Source organism: Erythrolamprus reginae, chromosome 1 (genome assembly GCF_031021105.1).
Source record: "Erythrolamprus reginae isolate rEryReg1 chromosome 1, rEryReg1.hap1, whole genome shotgun sequence".
Lineage (NCBI taxonomy): Eukaryota > Metazoa > Chordata > Lepidosauria > Squamata > Dipsadidae > Erythrolamprus > Erythrolamprus reginae.
In genome coordinates this window covers 147,741,686-147,768,679 of record NC_091950.1, presented here as the reverse complement: position 1 = coordinate 147,768,679, position 26,994 = coordinate 147,741,686, and the positions used below count along the sequence as shown (strand labels likewise).

The 26,994-nt window shown below is 40.7% G+C and overlaps 1 protein-coding gene across 1 annotated transcript; it reads left to right on the top strand.

Moving 5' to 3' along the window:
• Positions 1-10,674: 10,674 nt before the first annotated feature.
• Positions 10,675-25,065, top strand: LOC139159344 (dnaJ homolog subfamily B member 6-like). The gene is made up of 8 exons (XM_070736667.1): positions 10,675-10,751; positions 13,785-13,894; positions 14,924-14,983; positions 16,196-16,309; positions 19,701-19,805; positions 21,506-21,608; positions 22,389-22,459; positions 24,551-25,065. The coding sequence occupies exons 1-8, from the start codon at positions 10,687-10,689 to the stop codon at positions 25,054-25,056; spliced, it is 1,134 nt and encodes a 377-aa protein (XP_070592768.1). The 5' UTR covers positions 10,675-10,686; the 3' UTR covers positions 25,057-25,065.
• The last annotated feature ends 1,929 nt before the right edge of the window (positions 25,066-26,994 follow it).

Genomic DNA, 26,994 nt, shown 5'->3' with positions numbered 1-26,994 from the left:
TTTACTATGTATTAATGTTTTTTAAACTGATTTAACTTTCTACTCTTGGATTTGTAATGTATTGTATCACTATTATGTTGTGAGCCGCCCCGAGTCTTCGGAGAGGGGCGGCATACAAATCTAATAAACTATAACTATAAACTCTTTAAAGTCTCATTTTTTAAAAAAACCAAAGCAATTTCCCAAGACTACGACCCGTACAGTGCAAACTCTTTTTCCTTAGCTACTGGCGACAGGAAGAAATAGCAATGCGCAGATGTATCTCGTAGCTTTTTCTCCTACCACAAATCCTGTATTTATCTGGCATCCAAAATGGGCCAGAGGAGGGGTGGTGTGGGTGGGGAGAGAAGGGGTGGTGTGGGTGGGGAGAGGAGGGGTGGTGTGGGTGGGGCCAGCCCACAATTAGCTGGCCAGCATGCACACATGGGTGCTGGACAATGGCTTGCATGCCTGCAGAGATGGCTCTGTGTTCCACCTGTGGCAGCGTGCAATAGGTTCGCCATCATGGCTCTACACTCTCACATCTACATGCCATGATACATGCCTCCTGCCGCATAAATCCCAGTGGCGGATCAGATCCCACAGAGTTGGCCTTCTTCAGGTCCCATCGACAAGAGCCTCAAGACCTATCTATGTCACCAGGCATGGGATAACTAATGTATCCCCGCCCCACCCCGCCCATTGAAAGTTATGTGTGGTTATGATTGTGTAGTATAGATTTTTTTTAAAGGTAATGTGTCAAGCTGCTAATCAGAATTCAGACAAATAAAACTCAGTCTTTTTAATAAAAGTTCAAAAGTGAATTTATCAAAATCAGAACTTGAAGCATCGAAAGAAAAGAAAAGACTGAGAAAATGGCGCGATACAAGCATATATCAAAAAAACCCTTTCCACCCCCTTTTTGGATTATGCCCAATCCTTATTGTCCATATTCATCAGGTGGCACTTGTTGGGCCACATGCCACTCTTCAGGAATTTTCCCTCTAATGGTCTTCTCCTGGTACCTAGGAAAACGAAACTTAACTCTCCTCCTGTGCTCGTCCCGACCTCCCTTCTTCTCTAACCCACCCTGTACTCTATGACAACCAAGCAAAAGATTGCAGCAGCATAGCAAAGGTTGACATAATGGGTTTTAGTTAGTTTTTAATTATTAATTAATTATTAAAAAATTGAACGGGTCCAAAGACAGGCTACAAGAATGGTGGAAGGTCTTAATCATAAAACGTATCAGGAAAGACTTAATGAACTCAATCTGTGTAGTCTGGAGGACAGAAGGAAAAGGGGGGACATGATTGAAACATTTAAATATGTCAAAGGGTTAAATAAGGTTCAGGAGAGAAGTGTTTTTAATAGGAAAGTGAACACAAGAACAAGGGGACACAATCTGAAGTTAGTTGGGGGAAAGATCAAAAGCAACATGAGAAAATATTATTTTACTGAAAGAGTAGTAGATCCTTGGAACAAACTTCCAGCAGATGTGGTAGATAAATCCACAGAAACTGAATTTAAACATGCCTGGGATAAATATATATCCATTGTAAGATAAAATACAGAAAATAGTATAAGGGCAGACTAGATGGACCATGAGGTCTTTTTCTGCCGTCAGACTTCTATGTTTCTATGTTTCTATTAGACTTGTATTTGTATTGTTTCATTGTTGTTGTGAGCCGCCTTGAGTCATTGAAGAGGGGTGGCACGCAAGTCTAATAAATTATTATTAATTTATTATTATTATTATCTGCCACATTTTAATCAACAAGTAATGATCAATAGACTGACTCCCTTTATCTCATTGGCAATCCCAGTGAACTGTCTCCTTACCCACCACATGCCCCCCTTCCTTCTTCTGCTTTGAGAGGTACATGGGCTGAATGGCGAGGAGCGGGCAGCGGCATGGCAGAGTGGACGAGTGGGCCTATTTCCAGGTTCTTTTCGCTTCTGCGCATGCGCAAAAGAGAAAAAAACCTGGAAATCTCACACACATGCGTCCTTGCGTGAGATTCGGCTTCTGTGCATGTGCAGAAGCTGAATCCCACATGAGGGCATGTGCGTGCAGAGGGGGGGCATACGTGGGGGGGCGGGGGCGTACTACCGGCCCATTCCGGTAGGGCTGTTAATGGTAGCCTGCCCCTGCCCACAGGGTATTTAGATCTGGCTTCTGGTGTCACCCTGGAAATAGTGAAAGATTGGCCTGCGGTGCCTCTGCCAATGAAAACATGGCCCTCCCAAGCTCCATTTTTGCTGGCAGAAGGTTGTAGGAGGCTGTCCCAGCTGAAAACGGAGCTGATAATCCCGTTTTCTCTGCCAGAGTTCACGGGCCACAGGCATCTCCAACACGAGTGATGTCAAGCTGGCCACGCCCACCCTGGCCACACCCACTCCAGTCCCCAAGGTCAAACACAACCCTGATGCGGCCCATAATGAAATCGAGTTTGACACCCTTGCAACAAAGTATATTAACTGCGTGAATAAACTCAGAGTGTCCGTATGTTATTGTGCATTCAGAAACCAAGCAGGGCATCTCTATGATGTCATTGTTAATTATAATTCTTATACCTTCACTACAGAAATTACTAGACAAGGCACACCCTACCTATTCATTATATATTCTCCTATTCATTACATGATAATCATCACTTATTAACATCTAAGTCTAGAGTTTGGCTTGTGAATATTTATGTATTTTCAACCCAAGACGCAGACAAGAATAGAAAAGGACTGTGTTTTGCTCTTGCTTAATTTGTTGTTACATCAGCTGTTATTCACACAAACATGAAAAACCTGTCTGATTCCTATCCAAACATAGTTCTCTATAGCTCATATTGATTCAGTTGTCTATACACTCATTTTGGAAGACACACATCCCTAAGAGAAGGACTAATTACTGCTGCTTCTGTTTCTCTTTCTACTATTTTCCCAAAGCACCTTTTGGCAAATTTATTAATTTATGAATGGAACACTCCAGCTATTGTGTCCTATCAGAGGATGCATCAAGTATTCATTTAAAAATCCAGAGAGCAGGAATCAGAGCTGGCCTTGAAGCAGCTTGCTAAAAAGACTTGCCACATAATTCCAAGGGGTTATACCTCAATTCCAGGAAAATACTACGCATTGCAGGCCGCAAGACAGCTTAAGTCCAAGTCAGGTCTAAGCCTCCTGAATCCTAGCAAACAAACTGCATCTCTCAATGGCTCATAGTACATGTTCCACAGTTCTGAATATTTTAGTTTGATTCATTCTTTTTTTGTTGTTGTTAGAGAGCATCACCTATTTCTAGTTACACTTTTAAGCGAGCTATTAACCCCTGACCTGAATGTAAACTTAATGAATGCAAGTTTGGGTAATGCAATATTAAGTTTAGAGCAAACTGTAAATTAATACCAGATCATTTAGTGCTTCTCAGAGGTCAGTTAATGAGAGGCTAGTAGCTAGTTTGTACACTGTTGTAACTGAAGATGTAGATGCTGCTATTCTTGGAGAATAGGTATATTCTGCCAGAGGAAAACAATACAAGCTCAAAAAACCAAGAGGCTCATTACTAATCAGAGCAAACATTTGATGTAAATAAATGACATGAAGGTAGTCATAGCAAAAATAAAATATGACAAGACCCTATATTTATGATGTGCAATGTTATACAACTTCTGCCCTCACTACCAGACTCTGTAGTATCATCACCTAATCCCCAAAACTTTACCCTGCTTAGACTATCCACTAAATTCCTAAGAGGTCAGTAAGGGGCGTGCATAAGTGCACTAGAGTGCCTTCTATCTCTCTCCTAATGTTTCTCTATTACTAGTATCATGTATATAAACATTGTTATATTTTTTTATACTTCCAATACGTACTTGACAAAACAAATAAATAAGAAAACAAACAAACTCAAAGAGGAAATAAAAGAAACAAGTCACATTATATCACCTTTTGGTGATTTGCAAACATCTTCAAGATGCTTTTGTTTGTATGAGTTTATCCTTAGGAATTTAGAAACTTAGAAGTGTTTTGTTTTAATTTTGATTTCAATCACTACTCTGTGCTTTGTTAACAATAAATGTAAACAGTAAGTACACTGCTCAAAAAAATAAAAGGAACACTTAAACAACAGAATATAACTCCAAGTATTCAATGAGAATATTTCATTCATTCAGATCTAGGATGTGTTATTTGAGTGTTCCCTTTATTTTATTTTTTTGAGCAATATATGTTCTTTTTGTCCCTTATTGTAATTTTTCATGAATATGCATATACAAATTTATGTTTAAACATTTTCATAGCCCATTGCAGGGCTTCTCCGTAGACTCGGGGCGGCTCACAACAGCAATAGAACAATTCATAACAAATCTAATAGTTTAAAAATATTTTTTTTAAAACCCCCATTATTATTCAGACATACATACAAACATACCATGCATAAATTGTATAGGCCTAGGGGGGGAAAGGATAGTTCAGTTCCCCCCAGCCTGATGATAGAGGTGTGTTTTAAGGAGCTTACGAAAGGCAAGGAGGGTGGAGGCAATTCTGATCTCCGGGGGGGAGCTGGTTCCAGAGGGTCAGGGCCACCACAGAGAAGGCTCTTCCCCTGGGTTCCTCCCGACAACATTGTTTAGTTAACGGGACCCGGAGAACACCGACTCTGTGAGACCTAACCAGGTTATGTTTGACCTTAGGGGGCCAGACTGGGGCATGACCAGAATGGGCCTGGCCAACTTTAAGTCATTCATCTCTGGGGCGTTCGTGATGGCCCAAGTACTCTGCCAGTGAAAACAGGCTCCTGAACTCCATTTTTGGCTGTGATGGCATCCTACAACCTTCAGTCAGAGAAAATGTTGCTTGCGGCTCTCCTGAGCTCTGTTTTTGCAGGCAGAGCAGTGGTGGATCGCTACCGGTGTGGTAGGCAACTGCACACCAGTAGCAGCCGCCAGATTGCACAATTTGTGCTTGACCACTCCAGTGCCAGTCCTTCAGGCGCCGCCATCTTTTTTCTTTATTTTTTGGGGGGTTTTTTTGCTTCCTATGCCTGCACAGAAGCAAAATCTCGTGAGGCGATGCTCGTGTGCGCGAGATTTCGGCAAATCTCTCTCTCACGTGCATTCTCCCTGCAAGATTTTTGGCGCGTTTTTGGTTCCTGCATATGCTCAGAACCAAAATCACACTGGGGGTGCAAACATGAGGGCGTGCGTGGTGCACACATGTGGGAATAGTCATGTTGCGTACGCAGCGCACCAGTAGTAGCAGGTAAGAGGAATCCGCCTCTGCCTGTGGCAGAGGGATTACAGGACAGTCCTTTGTTGCTTCCAGGACAGCCCTGTGTGCCAGATCTAAGCATCTCAGGAGCCAGATCTGGCCCCCGGGCCTTCAGTTTGACACCCCTGGCCTATTGGTTCTCTCAAATCGGGACATGGATATATCATGGTGAATTTGAATAATGTGACCATTTTGTGGGATTCATTAACTGCACTGGCTGGCCTGGAGATTCCCCGCTCTACTCCCATCTCCCAGGACCAGGAGGCCTGACTTACACCTCTGACATCACAATCTGCACAAGTTTGCTATTGGCTGCAGCACCTGCTAGTCAAAAGAGGATAAAGGTAAAAGGATGATGGAGGGCTCCCACTGTCCTTTCTTGTATTCAAAGCAGTCAAGAGGCAGAAACAGAGGCTTTTACAGGTATGAAGAGCCAAATGCACATGGCATGATTTCATTTGTTCTTGTTCTTCTGAAACAATAAATACATTGAATGTGGGTGTCTATAGAAACAGGTTCAACCACTTTTAAGCCATGGCTTAAATATCTGGCCAATAAATGAAGAAAAAGAAAGAATTAGGAATTAGGAAAAAGGAAGTTGGGGTTATGTTTGACTCTTAATGACTGCATTATTTTACCTTGTATTTAACAGTGCTGCGATGGATGACTGTGGTTAACAAATCCAGATATTTGTGAATTGTACAGACCTACAGAGCATATCTTTGATATTTTATAACTCAGCTTGCTTACATTTATGTAAAAGAAGACCTCACTGATTTCAATTAAATTTACTTTATAGAAAAGAATAGGTATCACTGTCCTACAGATAAAAAGTTGTGAGCATGAAAATAGCTGTTCTTACTTAATTTTGCATGCTAAACACAAAAATAACATTAAAAAATGTCTATTTGCTCTAGTATCCATGATGGGTCTGCGGAGAGGGGCGGCATACAAATCTGATAAATAAATAAATAAATAAATAGGTAGGTAGGTAGATAGATAGATAAATAAAATGAACCAACTAATGAAGTAAGGTTTATAAAATGCATGATGCAATTTACACCATAGATTACATAGTATTGGTGACCAATAGAAAAGTGCCACGCGTACCAAAATGATGCAATATTAGTCAATAATACTTCACCAAATATAAAAGTCAAAGTATTTGTTGTTTGGGGAGTTAGACAGCGTCTTTAAACATTATTTTATGCTAGTAAATTTAGTTATGCCTGGAGGCTGTTTAAATAAAGCAGATAATTTCTGCTATATTTGCGGTGAAGTCCCAAAAACGAAGGATCACTGTGATTAAGAAAGCCTACAACTTGTATTTTGGTTGATAAATAGGAGACCAAACAAAAAACTGAGGGCCACACATTATGCTGTAATTTATGTGGATCGAGACTTGTCCAATGGTTGAATGGGAAAAAGCCTTCTATGCCTTTTGCAATGATTTGGACAGAACCAAAATATCATGTCAGTAACTGTTATTTTCATATGGTGCCTCCAATTGAGAAAGGTCTTACTAAGAAAATAAAGTTGTTTATGCAGTATCCAAACATTCCATCAGCAATATGTCCAGTACCTCATGGAGAAGGACTACCGATTCCAAAAGTGCCTAAATCTTTCATAGTTGAGTCCAATGAGGAAGAACTTCAGGAAGCTTGTAGTCATAAACCAACAGCCTTACATGGCCCGAATCTGCCATCCACACCCACTGAACTGCACTTCATAACACAAATGGAATTGAATGACCTAATAAGAGACCTGGATCTTCCAAAGAACAAGGCAGAGGTTTTGGTTCAAGACTAAAGCAGTGGAATCTCCTGGCAAGTGATGTTCGCACATCTCTATACCGTGACTGTCAAAAATATATTTTTCCATTCTTTGACCAGGAAGGTGGTATTGCTTTTTGTAAGAACATCTGTGGTTTAATGTCAGCCATCAGCATAGATTATAACCCAAATGAGTGGAGATTGATTGTTGATGTTTCCGTGATGAGTCTTAAAGCTGCATAATGGCAATCAGCTACCATCCGTTCCAGTTGCTTATTCTGTTGCAGTGAAAGAAACATATTAAAACTTGAAAGGGCTCCTAAAATGTATTAACAACAGTCAACATCAATGGTCAATCTGCTTGACCTGAAAGTGATTGCTATCTTACTTGGTCTTCTAGATGGATATAGTATTGCTGCTTCCTGTGTGAATGGGGACAGTTGTGCAAAAAGTTGCACTATATCAAAAGAGATTGGCTGTTATAGCAGACATTGCAACCAGGGAATAAAACCGTAAAGTATCCATAACTTGTAAATAGCAATACGATTTTACTACCTCCATTACACATCAAGTTGGGATTAATGAAAAACTTCGTGAAGGTAATGGACAGGAATAATGCAAGCTTTCATGTACCCGATATATAAATTTCCATCGCTTAGTGCTGCAAACATAAATTAAGGAATATTGTTGGCCCACAGATCCGGGAACTTATTAACAATACAGTAATAAGTTTCTTTCTCTGTTGTATGGCAAGGAAAAGACTACGTGGATAGCATTCATTTCAATGACATCAAATTTTCATGGAAACAATAAAGCAGCAAGCGACAAGGAAGTGGTTGAAAAACTCATCCAGCCTTACAAAAATTTTGGTTGTAATGTGTCCTTAAAAATTAATTTTCTACACTCTCATTTGAATTTCTTTCCATCAAATTGTGGAGCAGTGAGTGACGAGCATGGGGAGTGCTTCCATCAAGATGTTGCAGCTATGGAAAAAAGATATCAAGGAAAATGGGGCCATCAATGCTTGCAGACTAATGTTGGACAATTGTAAGAGACAATCCTTTCCTTGAATATAAAAGAAAAGTCAAGAGAAGCAAAAAGGACGCAAACTGAAGACAAGATTAGTGAGAAATTTAAACTTTTGAACATTTTAAACTTATTTACTAATTTAATTTTTCTTGATAAACATATACAATAACTTCATGTATTCACCATTGTGAATATAATATAATCTACTTAACTTTAATAAAAAATATGTGGGTTTATAAAGTTTTAGTGCATTACCTGTTGTTGGAAAATGTAAAATGTCACTTGTATGAAAACTAGAGCTAACTAACACATTTCATTATTATATTTGAATTCAGCATGTGAAATTAATTAAGAAATGGCACATTTCATTTCTGCAACTAAAAAAATGAAAAATTTGTAGAACAGTGAATCAGTGCATTAATTTCTAAGAACTCCTAGCTGACTTTGCAGAGAGTCTAAATCTATCGTAATACAATATTCTACTCGCTCTTTGACTCAGTTCTTTTAGCACAAACTTATAGGGCAGCTGATCTAGTTTAGTGATAGATCTCATGTTTTATTAAAAATCTCCGAGTCAGTCCTCAGTAGTTCCAGGGGGGACTGGAAAATTTCCTGACCCTACATCCAGTCAGTGTTCATAATATAGCATTAGATGAATCAACCTGATTTAGTGTGAGACAGCTTCCTATGATGCACAAATCATTATTGCCAATTACGGATGATGTGTGATTGAGGTAGGATAGACATGTGCTACATGACTACTACCAGTAAAATAGACGATGGAGATCAGCAATGATATTTCCCCTACTTTGCAAAGGTTGGCAGCTTTCCTCCAAGTCTCATGAGTTTGCAAAGGACTTTCTGACCATTGTTTTGAATTCAAAACGGGATTTCTTACAAACCAAGAACTCTTACAGAATGGTGAGAGCTATGCATTTTGAACTCAAAGCTAGTGTTTCAAACTCAAAACTAAGCATTTAAAAATGTTTCAAATTCAAAATCCACCCCTAGCGGAGCCTCAAGTTAATGCTGTGGTGCTTCAGGAAGGAAGGCTCGAAGGTTGTGGGGCTTATCCTAATTTTTAAGCTAAAAGGAATGCGGTGGTTCAAGTGTTTAGGATGCTGGGTTGACAATCAGCAGAGACTTAGTTGCTGCCTCATGGCGGGGTGAGCTCCCATCACTTGCTCTAACTCCTATCAGTTCAAAAGTGGATGACCATGAGTAAATAGATGGGTATCACTTTGGTGGGCTACTTAACAGGGACAGCAAAGGAGTCCCCAACTGGGTACCCCCAAGCAATCATTTCAACCTGGAAGCACTTTAATGCTCCCCACACAACAGTAATAGTAGTAGTACTTGTAGTAAATGAAAATAATGCCATATTTATTTATTTTATTTATTTATTTATTTTGTCCAATACCAATGAGGGTTTTAGTGGGTATATATCTATATACACATAGTAAAATACATGATGAAGGTTATAGAGGAGATACTCATAGTAAAATATATCTAAGAAAGAGTAGAAAAGAAGATATAGTAATAGAACATATCAATGAAAGAATAGAAGAAGAGATATAGGAATAAAAGAAAGGTATAGGAGATATAGGAGAGCAATAGGACAGGGGATGGAAGGCACTCTAGTGCACTTGTACTCGCCCCTTGCTGACCTCTTAGGAATCTGGATAGGTCAACCGTAGATAATCTAAGGGCAAAGTGTTGGGGGTTTGGGGATGACACTGTGGAGTCCGGTAATGAGTTATCTTGACTATCTTTGCTGCAGAATTATTTTACATCTGGTGACTGCTATCTGTTCTTCTGCAAGTTCAATTCATCTTCCTCAGGAAAGGGACTGCTATGTTTGGTATAGTCCAGTGATGGCAAACCTATGGCATGGGTGCCACAGGTGGCACACGGGGCCATATCTGCTGGCACGCGAGCCGTTGCCTAGCTCAGCTCCAACATGCATGTGTGTGCCGGCCAGCTGACTTTTGGCTCACACAGAGACTCTGGGAGGACGTTTTTGGCTTCCAGAGAGCATCCAGGGGAATGGGGAAGGACGTTTTTACCCTCCCCTGGCTCCTGGGAAGCCTTTGGAGTCTGGGGAGGGCAAAACATGATCCTACTGGGCCCACCAGAAATTGGGAATCAGGCTGTTTCTGGCCTCCAGAGGGCCTCCTGGTGATGAGGGAAGCTGTTTTAACCCTCCCCAGGCATTGAATTATGGGTGTGGGCACTCGTGCATTATGAGATAGCATGCGCCCACGTTCTTCTGGCACCCAAGGAAAAAAAGGTTCACCATCACTGGTATAGTCTCTCAGTACTGAGACCTATTAATTTGGAACAAAAGTGTATATTTCTACACCAGTGTTGGGTTTCTACCAGTTCAGGCCGGTACAGGTGAACTGGTAACACCAGCAGCGGGAGGGTCCGCCCATCCACCCGGATATTGTCATGGACATTCTGCGCATGCACAGAAGAGTTGTGTGTGAGCTCCCATTTCTATACCAGTAGCAAAGGTAAGTGAAACCCACCGCGGTTGTATACCTGAATGGCCAGACAGCAGTGTAAATCTATAGCATATCACCATCAACTCATTTTCTTTCTTGATTTCCAGCCAGCCTCACCGAAAAAAAATAACACCATGGTGGATTACTACCAAGCACTCAACGTCCCACAAACTGCCTCTTCAAATGATATTAAAAAAGCGTAAGTAGCCTTTGCTCATGTTCTGTTGGGCTCTCTGGTAGAATACTCCCAAAAATTCACAGGTACAAATTTCAGACACACACATGTTTGAAAATCCAAAACAATGTTCTTTATAATGAAAATTCACTTAAACCAAGCCTTCTTTTGGTATAGCAAAGAGCACTCGTCTCCAAACAAACTAGTAATTTGTACAAGTCCCTTATCAGTTCTGTGATACTTAGCTTGCAGCTGTGAGGCAATTCACAGTCCTCCTCCTTTCACTTTGCTCTGGTTTAGTTTCAATGCAGGGAAAAATCAGCACACAAAAGGTCAAAGTCAGTTTAAAGCAGTCACGAAACACAACGATCAGATAATCCTCCACAATGACCAAACCCACAGGCTGCTATTTATAGCAGCCTCACTAATTACCACAGCCCCACCCAACCACAGGTGGCCTCATTTTCTTTGATAATAATCTCTCAGTTGTTGTTGCCTATGCATCGCTCTCCGCATGCGTGGCTGTATCATTAACTCTTGTTTTGAATCCAAGGAGGAGCTAGATAATTGATCTCCTTCTGAGCTGTCTGCCCCACTCTCCTCCTCCCTGTCACTCATGTCTTCTTGGTCAGAGGAGCCTTCATCATCAGATTCCACCGGGGGCAAAACAGGCCTGCAGCATGGGGATGTCTCCCCCACATCCACAGTCCTTGGGGCAGGAGCAGGGCCAGAGCTAGCCACAACAGCTCAGAGCTCCCTTTACCTAGCTGTAAATCTAAAAACTACCTTCCATTTGTGTTGGGCTACCCAGTTACAGCTTTCATGATTTAAAAACTAATACATATCACAGTTTCTACTGTGTTTGTTGAATTTGGAATTCAACGCCTTTGGGGGAGTCCCAGTTTGGAGAAGACTGTACAGAAACTTGTCATTTCTAAACATTCTGAACGGAAAGCTTGAATTTACACCCATTTTGAATGTTTGACTGTTCACCCATTTCAATTGCGTAATAGGTATCTTTGAATTTTTTGGAAGGGCGTTGAGCTTAAAATGGAGATGTTTCAAGCTCAAACACTTTCAAAATGCTCTAAATGGCTGGTCGGACACATGAACTACTACTCCGAGTAAGGTGTAGTGTTTCAAACTCCAAACAATTCAGATTCAAAACAGTTTGTGCACTCCTACTACATATTGTAAGAGACAGGAACTACAGCACATAGTTAAGCATTCTTTAGTGTTCTTACTGACATTTGTATTTGTATTTATTAGATTTGTATGCCGCCCCTCTCTGAAGACTTGGGCCAGCTAACAACAATATAAAAAGACAATGTAAACAAATCTAATATTAAAACAATCTAAAAAACCCCAATTTAAAGAACCACTCATACATACAAGCATACCATGTATAAATTCTATAAGCTAGGGGGAAGAGAAATTTCAATTCCCCCATGCCTGACGACAGAGGTGGCTTTTAAGGAGCTTGCAAAAGGCAAGGAGGGTGGGGCAACCCTGATATCTGGGGGGAGCTGGTTCCAGAGGGTCGGGGCCGCCACAGAGAAGGCTCTTCTCCTGGGTCCCGCCAAACGACATTGCTTAGTCGACGTGACCCAGAGAAGGCCAACTCTGTGGGACCTAACCGATCGCTGGGATTTGGAGCGAGATGCAAGGGACGCTAAATGTTTGATTTTTTGTGCCAATGCAGAGAACTTGGCTTGTAAGTGCCAAGAAACATTGTTTAGCCATGCATATGAAATAAAAGGTACAATGTGATTCTGCTTGCTGTATTGCAATAGTAAACACCCTTTAACAAATGTACACATTCAGATAAAGTGATAATTAAAACTGGTGTAGTTATAAGCAGTGATGGGCAGGAGCTGGAATGGCCGGAACTGTCGTTCCACTGAGAAAAGCGGAGCGCATAGGCCTGTTCTGGTTTCAGCTGGGTGTGCACACGTGCACATGCACACATGTGGTTCCGTACATTATTTTGCTACCTCTGCATGTGCAGAAGCAAAATTGCGCTGGCCCTGCAAGCAGTCATGAGCCACGGCGGTGAGCCTAGAAGCCCACCACTGCGGGGCAGTGAGGGGGTGGTGTGGCGGCACAGCGGGCGGTGAGGGGGAAGCCGTCATGTGAGGCGAATGGCAGCAAGCGGGCAGTGGGGGAGAAGTTGCTGCGTGAGGCAAATGGCGGTGAGCGGAAGGTGGGGGTAAACGGTGGTGGGCAGCGGCAAGTGGGCACTTACCTTCTTACCGCCTTCTGCCGCATGAATCCCAGCGACCGGTTAGGTCCCACAGAGTTGGTCTCCTCCGGGTCCCGTCAACTAAACAATGTTGTTTAGCAGGACCCAGAGGAAGAGCCTTCTCTGTGGTGGCTCCGACCCACTGGAATCAGCTCCCTCCAGAGATTAGAACTGCCCCCACCCTCCTTGTCTTTCGTAAACTCCTTAAAACCCACCTCTGTCATCAGGCATGGGGGAACTGAAACATCTCCCCCTGCCTATGTAGTTCTTTGTGTATGATATGACTGTATGTATGGTTTTTTATATATATATATATTGGGGTTTCTTGTTTTTTAGACTTTTTAAATGTATTATTGTTATTTTAGATTCTAACTATTAGATTTGTCATTATATATTGTTTTTATCATTGCTGTAAGCCGCCCCGAGTCTACCGAGAGAGGCAGCATACAAATCTAATAAATAATAATAAATAATAATACCTTTTTGCCCATTTCCGGGTTCTTTTCGCTTCTGTGCATGCATAGAAGTGAACCCCCCCCCCCGAAATCTCACACACTCGTAAGCACGTGTGTGGGGGGGGGGGGAGCGGGGGTGCTCCCAGCCTGTTCCAGTAGGGCCAGGATTGGTGGCCCGCCCCTGGTTATGAGCCATTGGTTCCTTCTAGGGAAAATGATTATCAGAGAGGCTTTTCAAATTTCCTTTGTTTGGCTGTCAATTGATGCTTATCACACTGTCTGAAATCAGAAAGCTCACTGTTACCTTGGCGTTGAAATGATTTATCATAATCATCTCTCTCTCTTCCTGGAACATTTCAGGTATAGGAAAAATGCACTGAAATGGCACCCGGATAAGAACCCAGGGAACAAGGAACACGCTGAACGAAAATTCAAGGAGATAGCGGAAGCATATGAGGTGCTGTCAGATGGTAAGAGATCAGGAACCTTCTATGTGCTCCCTTTTGTTTTCAAGACAGCCTTTCTCTGAATTACTTTACAGTGGTACCTCTACCTAAGAACGCCTCTACTTACGAACTTTTCTAGATAAGAACGGATGTTCAAGATTTTTTTTGCCTCTTCTCAAGAACCATTTTCCACTTACAAACCCGAGCCTCCAAAACTGTAACTGGAAAAGGCAGGTAGAAGCCTCCATGGGGTGTCTCTAGGAATCTCCTGGGAGGAAACAGGGCTGGAAGAGGCTTCCGTGGGGCCCCTCTAGGAATCTCCTGGGAGGAAACAGGGCCTCCACCCTCCCTGTGGTTTCCCCAATCACATGCATTATTAGCTTTTACATTGATTCCTATGGGAAAAATTGCTTCTTCTTACAAACATTTCTACTTAAGAACCTGGTCATGGAATGAATTAAGTTCGTAAGTAGGGATACCTCTGTATTTCTAGTTTTCCTTCCTTGTGTGACACAATAGTCTTCACACACACATTCATTTATGATGTATTATTTTGCTATGCAGCTCCCATTCCTTGATTTTTTTTTTCTGCTCCTGAGATACCCACAGAGCTTTCCTTAGGTTTTCTGTCTACCCTTTGGCTCTCATGAAGAAAGAACCACAAACCAATATCAAGGAACTAAAAGTGATGTTGAATGTTAGCCTCTGACTACAGCCATTGGGTCTCAGTGTTGAAGGTTTATAGAAAGGTTAGATACTTGAGATAGAATTGTACAACTAGTATAGTAGCAATAGCATTTAGACTTATATACCACTTCAGAGTGTTTTACAGCCCTTTCTAAGCAGTTTAAAGAGTCAACATACTTTGCCCCCAACAATCTGGGTCTTCATTTTACCAACCTTGGAAGGATGGAAGGCCGAGTCAACCTTGAGCCTAATGAGATTCAATCTTGCAATACTGTACTCTAACCACTGCGCCATGGTGGCTCTTATAGTGAAAGGTGAATGTGCTTAAAATAGGAATTTTGACTCCTTCAACTGTCTTTGTTTCAGATTATAAACGTGACCTGTATGACCTCTATGGGGTTGAGGGTCTTCTAAATCTAAGTACAGGTAAGCACTCTATTCTGAATTATAGTGGGAAAGGGGCCACATTTATTCTCCTGTCCATGTATTGAAGTGTTCTATGCATTAGTCATGGTGCTCGTCACACAATTAGCCTCTCGTGGAACCTAGTCTTCCCCATGCCACTCTGTAAGGATGAGCTCATTTAGCAGCCCAGGGAAATATATCCATCCTGCACATGATATTCCATGTTTGCATCCAGGCAAGTTTCCATTCTATCAGAGATAGAATTTGAACACTTAGTTTCATTAACATTCCTCTGTCCAAAAAAAGGCCAAACTGTTCAAAATGAAGAGGGATTTAATATTTGATCAGTATTTCTACAATTGCCCTCTTTGTCTCTCCTCTCCCTCTGTCCCTGGTGTGTATGTGTGTGTATGTGAGAGTGCAGGCACATGTGATGCCCTTATTGTACAGCATCCTAAAGAGGCACTCCTTTGCAGTTAGTGTTTTTCTTCCCATCCTCCAATTCAGCATAGAATTCCCTCCCTGCTTCTTCTGGTTCTGCTTGCAACCTGTTATGGGTAGTGTTGGGCGAACCGAACTTTGCAGTGTTCCGCATGCCGAACCTGAACTTTTTTAAAAGTTCGGGTAAAGTTTGGGTTCGGCGTTCGCTCAAACACCACGAAACGCCACCACCCGGGAGGAGAGTGGGGAATCCCCATCGTGGGATTCCCCACCTCCTTTTGCTTACGGCGCTGCAAGCAAAAGGAGGTAGGAAATCCCACGATGGGATTCCGGGGGTGGGGCTTTGATGTCACGGAGACTACTTCCTGGACGACTGAAACGGGGGGGAAGGAGTCTCCGTGATGTCAAAGCCCTGTCCCTAGAATCCCATCGTGGAATTCCCCACCTCGTTTTGCTTGCAGCACCTCTGCGGCATCCTTTTCTGCAAAAATAAAAGGAAGCAAAAGGAGGTGGGGAATTCCCCATCTCCTTGTTTATTTTTACAGAAAAGGACGCCGCAGCGACTTGCTGCTGCTCGGGTTTGGGCTTGGGTTTGGTGAACTCACCTGAACTTCACGGCAAAGTTCAGGTGAATTCACCGAACCCGAACTTCGTTGGATTCGCCCAACTCTAGTTATGGGCAAAGGGATCATTCCCAAACCCAGCTGTCTTTAGCAAATCATCTCCTTCCTTTCTTTACTTTGGGAAAGTTGGAATTTATAATGAGTGGGTATCTGATTTGTTTTCTGCAAGGAACGGGAGAATGCCCAAGCTCAACAGGGACCCCTGATCTGTTCACGTTTCGAGAACCGGATGAGGTCTTCAGAGAATTTTTTGAAGGACAAGATCCCTTCACTGAAATACTTGGTAGGTACAGCAAGTACATAGGGGATGTGACATTGAAGCCAGCTGTCCTGGAAATTGCACTTCTAGCTCAGTATTGTCATTGTTGATGGGGGACCACATCTTCAAAAATTTCAGTGGTGAGGTCTTGGCCAGCCCTACCAGCCCAGGGGCATTCAAGACGTGTATAAGTAATGGATAACTTGTTTCTTTCTTTCTTTCTTTCTTTCTTTCTTTCTTTCTTTCTTTCTTTCTTTCTTTCTTTCTTTCTTTCTTCCTTCCTTCCTTCCTTCCCTCCTTCCTTCATTCATTCATTCATTTATAAGGCCTGCTGGCAAAGCCATGTTTCTAAGGTGGTTTGGAAGGCTAGGAGGGTAGAGGTGGTGTGGATCTCCAGAAATAGTTGGTTCCAGAGAGCTGGGACCATCACAGAGAAGGCCCTCCGTGTGGCCCCGTCAGTTATGCAGGGCTCTGATTGGCCACTGAGAAGTGTGAGGCAAAAGATGGTCCAGTAAGACGGTCTCACAGAGCCACAAAGAGCTCAAAAACCAACTTTCACACCACACACACAAACAACACAAAAGGAACACAACTGACTCCTACACAACTGACTCACACACAATGCAAAAACAGGTGGACTTCGTACAAAATGCCCCTGGAACAAGCAGGAACCTCACAGAGTCACACTTTGGGAGAATAGGTAGTAAAAAAATGTTTTAAAAAAGTTTTTAAAAAGTTCCTCTCTCAGCTGATCATCAAATAGCTGAGAGTGGGGACTTTAAAAAAATTAAAGCATTTTTTAAAACTACCAGCTCTGGGGAATAGGTAGGAAAAAATGCTTTTTAAAAAGTAAAAAAGAGGTTCATCAGCTATGACGATCAGCTATGTCACGCGATTATGGAGAACTTTTTTTAAATACTTTTTAAAAGCATTTTTACTACCAGTTCCAAACTGGAAGTGTTTGTTACCAAGGTCCAGGCAAGCCAGCAGGAGAAGATTTACTTCCCTTGTTGTATAAAGAAAGGGAAGGGTTGTCTGCTCTTTTCCATGTAGAGACACAGGAACAAGAGCAACAAAAAAATCTGGGCATCATCTCGTTGCAATACACGTCTTAGTGTCAATTCCAAAAACGTGTAGCCATTGAAGCAATGAACCTTTCTCATTACAGCATGGTTGCCAAAAGCCATCAATATCCATGGTTGTGGTCATCATTCATAGTTCTATTATTTAAAATAGAACTATGTCATTCATAGTTCTATTATTTAAAATAGTAGTTATTAAATTATTTTCATATAATAAATATTTGAGACCCAATAAACATTCTGAAATGTAACGAAGGGATCAATGAGTTGAAGAGTTCAGAGGGTCCTGGATACAATCTATTATTTTGTAGAGGTTACAATGAAGGTAGCACTAATAATTAAAATAGAGTCCTTTGGGAGTTGGGCGGCATATAAATTCAATCAATCAATGCACCAATCAATCAATCAATCAAACAAACAAACAAACAAAATACAAGACAAACTATTGTTTATACATTAATAAAAAACACAAGAGAAGGTTGAAGATAAGATTGCAGCCAGCTATTAATAAAAAAAATCCAAAAGGTGCCAAGTGCAAGAAATTGCTGCCAATGTATCAAGTGCTAGATACAGAATACCATATACAGACATTATGTTTCACACTAAACCACAGGAAAGTTTGTATGTGATACTTTGTGAATCCAAGGAGTTACTGTATTTCGTAAATCATGTTGTGTGAACTCACCTAAATTCTAGTTCAGTGATGGCAAACCTTTTTTTCCTCGGGTGCTGAAAGAGTATGGGCCCACACCCATAATTCAATGCCTGGGAAGTGTGAAAACGGCTTCCCCCGCCACCCCGTGGAGGCCCTCTGGAGGCTGGAAACAGCCTGTTTCTCAACTTCTGATGGGCCCAGTAGACTCGTGTTTCACCCTCCCCAGGCTGCAAAGGGTTCCCTGCAGCTGGAGAGGGTAAAAACACCCTCCCCCATCACCCCCGGAGGCTCTCTGGAAGCCAAAAACACCCTCCCAGAGCCTCTGTCTGAGCTAAAAATCAGCTGGCTGGCATACACATGCATGTTGGAGCTGAGCTAGGGCAACAGCTTGCATGACAGCAGATAGGGCTCCGCATGCCACCTGTGGCACCCATGTAATAGGTTTGCCATCACTGTTCTAGTTTATTTCCTACACTATGTGTGAATATAGTCATGCTTGGGCATTTCCCAAATGGAAGCTTACTGGAATAAGTTTTTACAACAAACCAGGCCCCACCTTATCTGGGGTTCTATCAGGCCTCCGTTTAATTAGCAGACATTCCAACGTTAGAAAGAGGCTTATCATATTGCGACGTATGTTGCAACTATTGTTGTAGCAGCTGCAAACAAGATCTTTGAAGCAGGTGATCTCATGCGCGCTTGCAACCAGCATTTTCCTATGATAGCTGAGCAACAAAAGCTTAGGGCAGGTGCCTTGCCTAGAAATTGTACTCACGTTTAGTATATAAGCTTAAAACCAGGTCTTTTGTTTAGCAGGCCACTAAAGTTCAACTTTCTGTTACCACAAATCTATTTTCCTGCAATATATCTGTTAAAGAAAGGGTTAAAAAACGAGGACCGCAAGCTCTGAAGATTCCCCCCCCCCCTAATGTGACTTCTCAATTTGTGCCGAATTATGTATGGGTTGCTTTACACAAACTGTATGTGTGGTTGGGAACATGCCCAACATTCTTTAGAAGTTGTATGCAGCAGTTGTAGTTCAATAAAAACAGACAAACTGCTGGGCTGTTTGATTAACATTTTGGATCTACTGCTTCTGTGAATCCAGATAGCAAGGTGTCATCCAAACAGTTCCAGATAGTCAAGAGCTGGGAAAAAAGTGAAATATCCTTGATCAGTTCTTTCAAATATGGGAGAACTTCTCTTAAAAAAGTCAACCTTCTGGATTCAAGGTTGTTAAATTTTGATATTGTCTGTCATGAGCAGTCTCCACCTAAATAAAAGTCCTTAAGAGTGGGAACCAGAAAGATCCGAACAAAAAAAACCTGGTATATAACAGCTGAAGTCTATTTTCCCCCTTTTAGCATTGTTAATCATAACTTAACTTTTTTTTTGTAGTATAGTATTTGATCTCCTTAACTATAGGCTATTTAATGTCTACATCTGAACTTCAAACCTTCATTGAAGGAAGCATTTTATAAATAGCAACTTTTATTATCTGTTCAAGCTTATTTAATATAATTGAAGATTTGTACTATTTGTATATCACCCAGAATCCTTGAGAGTTGGGTGGCATACAGCAGCCATAGCAATAGTATAAATCTACTGCTTGAAACAACATCTGCCGTGTCCTCATGATATCTTTCATTTAGTAATTTCTTTTTTTCCCCCATTCCAGAAGACTTTTCATCCTATACTGATGCATCTGCAGGAATATCTACCTGGACCATGCCAGGAAGTGCTAGTTTCTCTTATTGCTCCTATATTGCTCCGGGCCAGACAGGTAAAGCTCTGTGTTCCCCCTTCCTTTGCTTTCTCAACCACTAGAATAGTCTTTATGCCCCAGTTGTTGTGTATGATAATTGCACAATTTTCAGAACCCATCATGGGAGCATAGGTTCATATATTGCACCAGGCTAGAGTTGGCTCAACATGGTTTATAGAATAATTTATAACTGATTCAGTTAATACACCACACTAATCCATGAAACTATGATTTCAAAACCACAATGGCTGGATTCATATAATATGCTGAGTCAAGGCTGAGAACCGACATTATGGCTTTGAAAACCAGTTGCTACTTTTTAAAAGATTGGTCTGGCTCCATCTACTCATAGAAACTTCTTGTATTTTTCAAATGCTTGAGTTTCTCAAATTAATTAATTATTAAATCTAATTCTTCTTTGTCTTGTTCCTCATTTAGCAAAATACATTTCCCATTGACTTGGGAAAACTTCTATAATGTCTTAGGGGCTTATTCAACATTTTTATTAATGACCTAGATCGGAGGTCTAGCTTGGCAACTTTAAGACTTGTGGACTTCAACTCCCAGAATTCTCCAGTCAGCTGGAGAATTCTGAGAGTTGAAGTCCACAAGTCTTAAAGTTGCCAAGTTTGATGACTCCTGACTTAGATGAAGGGATTGATGAACTAATCAGGTTATGCAGAGTTAAAAAAAAAGTTAGAGGTTTGGGCAACACCCTAAATGACAAAACAAGATTGCAATCCAATCTGGATCGGTTGGAAGATTTAGCTGAGAGAAGTAAGATGTCATTTAATAGAAAGAACTATAAAGTGTTACATTGAGGAGGGAAAATGTAGGATATGCCTATGGGATGGGGAATATATGGCTATGAAACACTACATCTAACAACTTGGTCATCATTATTGACAATATGAATAAAAAAATATGAAGCATCTGATAGTTGGGCTAACATAGTTCTGGAGTACATCAGAAGAGGCATCATGTCAAAGACAGGTAAAATCATTACCCCTCAGGACTCTATTCAGACACACATGGAAAACTGTGTGAGATCCTAGGCACCACATTTCCAGAAGGATTTAGGCAGATAAGAGAAAGTTCAGAGGAGGGTATCACGCATGATCCAGGGAACTGAAGACTTATCTAATGAGGATAAGCTGAAGAAATTTAGCACGTTCAACCTGCAGAAAAGAGTAAACGGAGTCATTATGACCATGCTCAGGTGGCATAGAAGTCGAATAAAAAAAGGAAAGATAAATAAGAATATTTTCCAGGGCCCCAAAAGCTAGAACCAAAAATAACAAATAATAATAATAATAATAATAATAATAATAATAATAATAATAATAATAATACTGTAATTTATTAGACTTGTATGCTGCCCCCCTCCGAAGACTCAAAGTGCAACTGTCTACATTTTCTTTTGGTTTATTTCATTTTAAAATATTTTTAATGGAATTGGATTGGAACAGTTTATCTTTGGAGGTCAAAGGTCCTCAAGCTCTGAAGATTTTTTAAGAAGAGTCTGGACAGGATGTTTTAATTGGTCTTCCTGCCCCTTGCACAGGGCTGGACTAGATGATGTCTCTGGTGCCATCGTGACAATTCTGTGACAATTCTATACCCTCTACCTCGCTGTCTGTTTCTGTCTCTCTCCACAGAAATAAACGTTTACTTTCCTCCTCCGCCTCCTCCTCCTTCTCCCCCTTCTCCCTTTTCAGATTTCTATACCACTTTTGGCCCTGGTGCTGAATTGGGAATAGGATTTCGCTCCATCTCCACTTCTACAAAATATGTCAATGGCAAACGGATAACCACCAAAAGGTGAGAGGTGATGACCCTGTAACTCTTGGGATAGCTTGTCCCCTCAATCATTTCCACTAAAGCTAAGGAACATTTAAAAAAAAAATAGTAGTAGAAATAATACTAGAGATTATGAGCATCAAAATACTTCCAGCTCACAGGTAAGACATTAATACTACTGTTTAAGTTAAAGCTGCTTTCTTCTGAAAGATCTTTCCTTGTTTGTTCCACCTCTTTTTGAAATATTTTTTGTAAAAAAAGATGACATTATGCAGGAAGCATTTACAAAGAAATATTCTCCCACTGCAACTTACCTTCTTTAAGTTTGTTTGAGAATTTCTGGATGTTGATCTGTTTATCTGTAAATGGCCAAAAGGAGGTATTCAGATGTTTAATTTTATCCTTGCCCCTTTTTCATGTTCGTTAGGAACAGATGAATAGAACTGTACTATTTATTATATTTTCCCATGGCCAAATTATTTGTTTAAAGTTCATCAATTATTGGAAATTTTATATAGATGTAACCTATATAAATTAATTAAAACTGATTTATATGTAACTATGAGTACATTAAAAACATATACACTGGGCCACATTATTACAGCCAAGTCAAACTAATAAGCTGAACACTTCTGAATAATGTGATGTATTGGCTGATAGTTCTTAGATGGAGAAAGCTACAAATGAAAACACCAATGTTCCCCCTTTGCAGGGATAGACCACTGGGGGTGGCAGGGTGTGTTCGAAATATTATGGGGCTGACATTTCAATTCCTAAAGAGGAAACTGGGCTGTTTTGCAGGATTCTTGAGCATGGACAGGAGAAAGTAGAAATTGATGAGAATGGTTTGCTCAGAGTGGAAGAACTACAAGGTAAGATATCTGATCTGGAGAAAGCCAGAATATATACCGGTATGTATTAGGAGAGACGATGAAAGGGTTTTGGCACAAATACTTGCAACAGAGCCTCGGTGTTGCAGTGGTTAGAGTGCAGTATTGCAAGCTACGTCTGCTGATCTCCAGCTGCAGCAGTTTGGCAGATCGAATCTCACCAGGCTCAAGGTTGACTCAGCTTCCCATCCTTCCAAGGTCGGTAAAATGAGGACCCAGATTGTTGGGGGCAGTATGCTTACTCTCTATAAACTGCTTAGAGAGGGCTATAAAGCATTATGAAGCGGTATATAACTCACTCCAGCTAAGGAACTTAATGGAGACAAGAGGGTATGTCACCTCATTATTCAGTGGCACCTATGCAAGCACTAGATTAGAAGTGGACCATATTCTAATCTCCTCATGTGACAAATACGATGATCCAGAGAGAGAAAGGTAAAAGAACATGGAGCAGCGAGAAGAGTACATGGAAAAGCAAGGAAAAGTGACCTCAATCTTTCACATTTTAATACAAATGCTATTTCTGCAATCCCATATGGCTCAGGAAATGTGGTAGTTCTGGTCCTTTGGAATCAACTCCCCCCCAGAGATTCATACTGCCCCCACCCTCCTGGCCTTTTGGAAGGGTGTTAAAAAAACATCTTTGCTGGTAGGCCTGGGGCCGTTGAGCATTGGGATTCTGCTCTGGCTGCTAGTATGACTGTGATTGGATGATTTAGTTGAATAGTTTTAACTGGAGTTTTAAACTTTGTTTTTTGTGTTTAGATTTCATGAATTTATATTTTGTATCTGCTTTTACCTTGTAAGCCACCCTCAGTCTGCTTGGAGAATGGTGGTTTAGAAATCCAAATGAATGAATAAATAACACTCCTCCCCCCCATTTTGAATAGCACAGAATTTTTAATTGGCCAAGTGTAATTGGACATACAAGGAATTTGTGTATGCTCTTAGTGTACCTAAAAGAAAAGGTACCTTTGTCTAGAATCATGAGGAACAAATTATTATTGTCATAGGGTACTAATAAGCAATTAGGAAACAATCAATATTAATATAAATCATAAGGATACAAGCAACAAGTTGCATAATTCAGTAATAATTTGGAGATGGGTGGTAGGAACAATGAGAAGACTAATAGTAATGCAGCCTTAGTGAATAGTTTGACAGTGGTGAGGGAATTATTTATTTAGCAGAGTGATGGTGTTTCGGGAAAAATGTTCTTGTGTCTAGTTGTCTTGGTGTGCAATGCCCTATAGCATCATTTTGAGAGAAGGAGTTGAAACAATTTATATCCAGGATGTGAGGGGTCAGTAAATATTTTCACAGCCCTCTTTTTGACCCGTGCAGTATATAGGTCCTCAATGGAAGGCGGGTTGACAGTAATTTTTTTTTGCAGTTCTCATTATCCTCTGAAGTCTGTGTCTGTCTTTAATTTAATGTAATGTATTTATTAAATTTTTCTGTTTTTTTAAAAAATACATGATCGTATTTACAGATGAATCTACATCATATATACATTCCTATCAACATTATCTTTTGATTGCTTTTAGATTTCTTGATGTTTTATTTCAATGTTTAGTTTGAGTTTCTTTTTTTTCTCCATTGGTACCATTTTGTCCAGTTTCATAGCAGTCCGATTCTTTTTGATTATTAAGCTCCATTGTCAATCTGTCCATCTCTGCGCAGTCGTATATTTTCTTAATGATCTCGTTGTCTTCAGGTATTTATGGGTTTTTCCAGTTCTGTGCAAATACAATCCTTGCCGCTGTTATTATATGCAAGCTTAAATATTTTACATTTTTAGGATAATACCCATAATATCTCATAATACCCAGTAAAAAAGACTCTGGTGTATATTCCATTTTTGTATTTGTTATTTGACACAAGCAATTATTTATTTTTTTTCCAATATTTTCTTGTCTCTGGACATAACCAGAGACAAACCTGTCTTTAATTTAATACTGCAATGTGGAGTCAGCGTTGGGGAGGGGGAGGGCTCCCTGAACCACACAGGGTAAAATTGAAGGGAATATGAAGGAATATTATTATTCTTGCTCCTTTGTTTTTCTCTTTTAGATCCCAGCAGCAAGATGACAGCCCCAATCGAACCTATCCAGCAGGAGCGACCTGAAGTCTTGAGCTCTGCAGCAGACATCTGGACCCTGCCACGATCGCAGAGTGCTGACTTCTCTTATGCCTACCCTAGCAATGAAGACAAACAATTGCATCGGGCCATGGCCTACAGTCTGTCTGAAATGGAGAATGTCGGGCAGTACTTAGCACTTTCCCAGGGCTCTAAGAAGAGACGGGGTACCACTCGACGAGCAAGCCCAAGAACCCTGGGGGATGAAATGGCGTCTACTCCATTGGCCATCAGAGCCAAGAGTCCAGGGGGAGGAGACAACGTTGAAAAACAGAGGAAACCCAAGCCGCCCGAAGTGCCAAAAGTAGAAATCATTGTTGAGGTACCAAACAAGCCAGCAGTGAAAGACTGCGCTGCCCCCGATGACGTGCAGTATGTCTTTCCTGAAATTGTCCCTTCCCAGAGAGAGAGGGAATCAATCATGTGCGCCATCCTCTGAATTCAAGAAATGCAGGCGGGGAACAACCTGTGTCCATTAAAGGTAACCATCTGGCAATTGGTCTCCCTAATTGCATTATTCCCTGGAGACGTTCTCCAGATGTTCCACTGCTAAGGTCCTTCTAAATGGGAGCTGCAAGAAATGTCTAAGGTTTATTTATTTATTTTTTTATTCATTAAATTTGTATGCCGCCCAACTCCCGAAGGACTCTGGGCAGCTTACATCTACAAAACAACATAAAAGCAATTTTAAAACCCAATAATCCAATCTTATTGTGACCGGATCAAAGGTGTGTGACCGGATCAAAGGCCTGCTGGCAGAGCCAGGTCTTTAAGGCTTTCTGGAAAGCCAGTAGGGTGGGAGCAGTGTAGACCTCAGGAGGTAGTTGGTTCCAGGGAGTTGGTGCCACCCCAGAGAAGGCCCTACCTTGCGGCCACGCCAACTCACACTGCTTAGCTGATGGGACCTGTTGCTGAAATGTATATATTTAATCTGCATTTGTCCAGAACTTAGAATTTAGCATTTCACGGTGTACACATCTAAAGAATTCTCAAAGAAAATGTTTTAGAAAGAGTTAAGTTAAATTGTGGAAAAGTCTGGTTCCCTGAAAATTTTCTTCTTTAAAAAAAAAAAAGGAAAAGGAAGACACAACACCCTTCTGCTGGATGAAACCAAAAGCCTGTCATGTCCAGAATTTTATCCCCCCTCCCCAATTTATAAAAGGAGAGACATAATTCCCAGTATTAGCATTTACCCCAAATACATTTTCCACCAATGTTTAAAATAAAGTTTGTTTTAGATCCACAGAGAATATGGTAGTGAAACTGGGCAATTAATTTTGTTTGATGTTCCTTCTGCAGGGGTCTTAAATTCAGGGTTACCATCTTTTTTTCATGTAAATTTTGTAATTAAATGATGGTGCAGAAGGTGTGCCTGTGATTGGAAATGGGTTGAATAAAAATTCAATGAATCCAAGGAGTCTAGCTGAACTTCTAAGCTAGCATCTGGCTTTCCACCGTAAATATTTTCACAATTAAATATTGACGGAGTTTATGGACCACCACAGACAGTAAGTGCACAATTGGGCACAGTTCTGCTTTTAAAAATAGTTGGCTAGAAAAGAATTAAATTTAAGATACGATACTGTAACTATGCATGTTGAAGCTGTTCTACACAATAATTGAAAATGCACTTTTTAAAATTCTAGTCATCATAGGAACATACAGGATGAGCAATCTCAAATTCTTGTATATAAAAATGCAATTGTAGAACATGGTAAAACTGTAGATGCAGACTAAAAACAAACAAACAAAATTTGTAAAGATTGTATAAATTACCAAGTATGGTTTCTATTGCGCTATGCACTATAAAGGGGAAATCTGATATTTTATCCATCTGCTTGAAAGAAAGCAATAGAAAAACATTTCCATATTATCAAAAACCCAGAAGTTGAACTCATTTTCAGGAAACATTGACTTTTTATCCACTTGTAAGAGGCACCAGTTTATTTAGAAAAGAACCATAATTAAGGGCCAAAAGCATTTACAGGTATCTTGAAAACAATAAGATCTGCTCTTATAAAGCAAATTGTTGAGATTGTTCTAAAAAATAAAAAGAGGCATGTACAGGTATGTTTATATGCTACTGAATACTGACACAAAACTTGATTCTGCACATGTGCAATTACTTTTCCATCCAAATTATTAATTCAAAGGAAGGTAGTCTCTATTGACATGATACATTGGATCAGTGAAAGATATATCTGATGAATGAGCTGATAATTTCTATATTCCATTATATTCCCGAATGAAAAAACCCCCTATGAAGGCAGTAGTCCAGCAGACTTGATAATTTCAAATTATCTACGGTAACCAACAAGGCAATTGTGCACTGTGAGTGATCTATAATTTATATGAGACTTTCCAATTGTCTCAACAA

Bases quoted from the DNA above. Each gene is read 5' to 3' on its own strand.
- LOC139159344 (XM_070736667.1), top strand. From the start codon at position 10,687: ATGGTGGATTACTACCAAGCACTCAACGTCCCACAAACTGCCTCTTCA. The intron at 16,310-19,700 runs GTAGGTACAGCA...CCCCCATTCCAG, and splicing joins TCCCTTCACTGAAATACTTG to AAGACTTTTCATCCTATACT. The intron at 19,806-21,505 runs GTAAAGCTCTGT...CTCCCTTTTCAG, and splicing joins TATTGCTCCGGGCCAGACAG to ATTTCTATACCACTTTTGGC.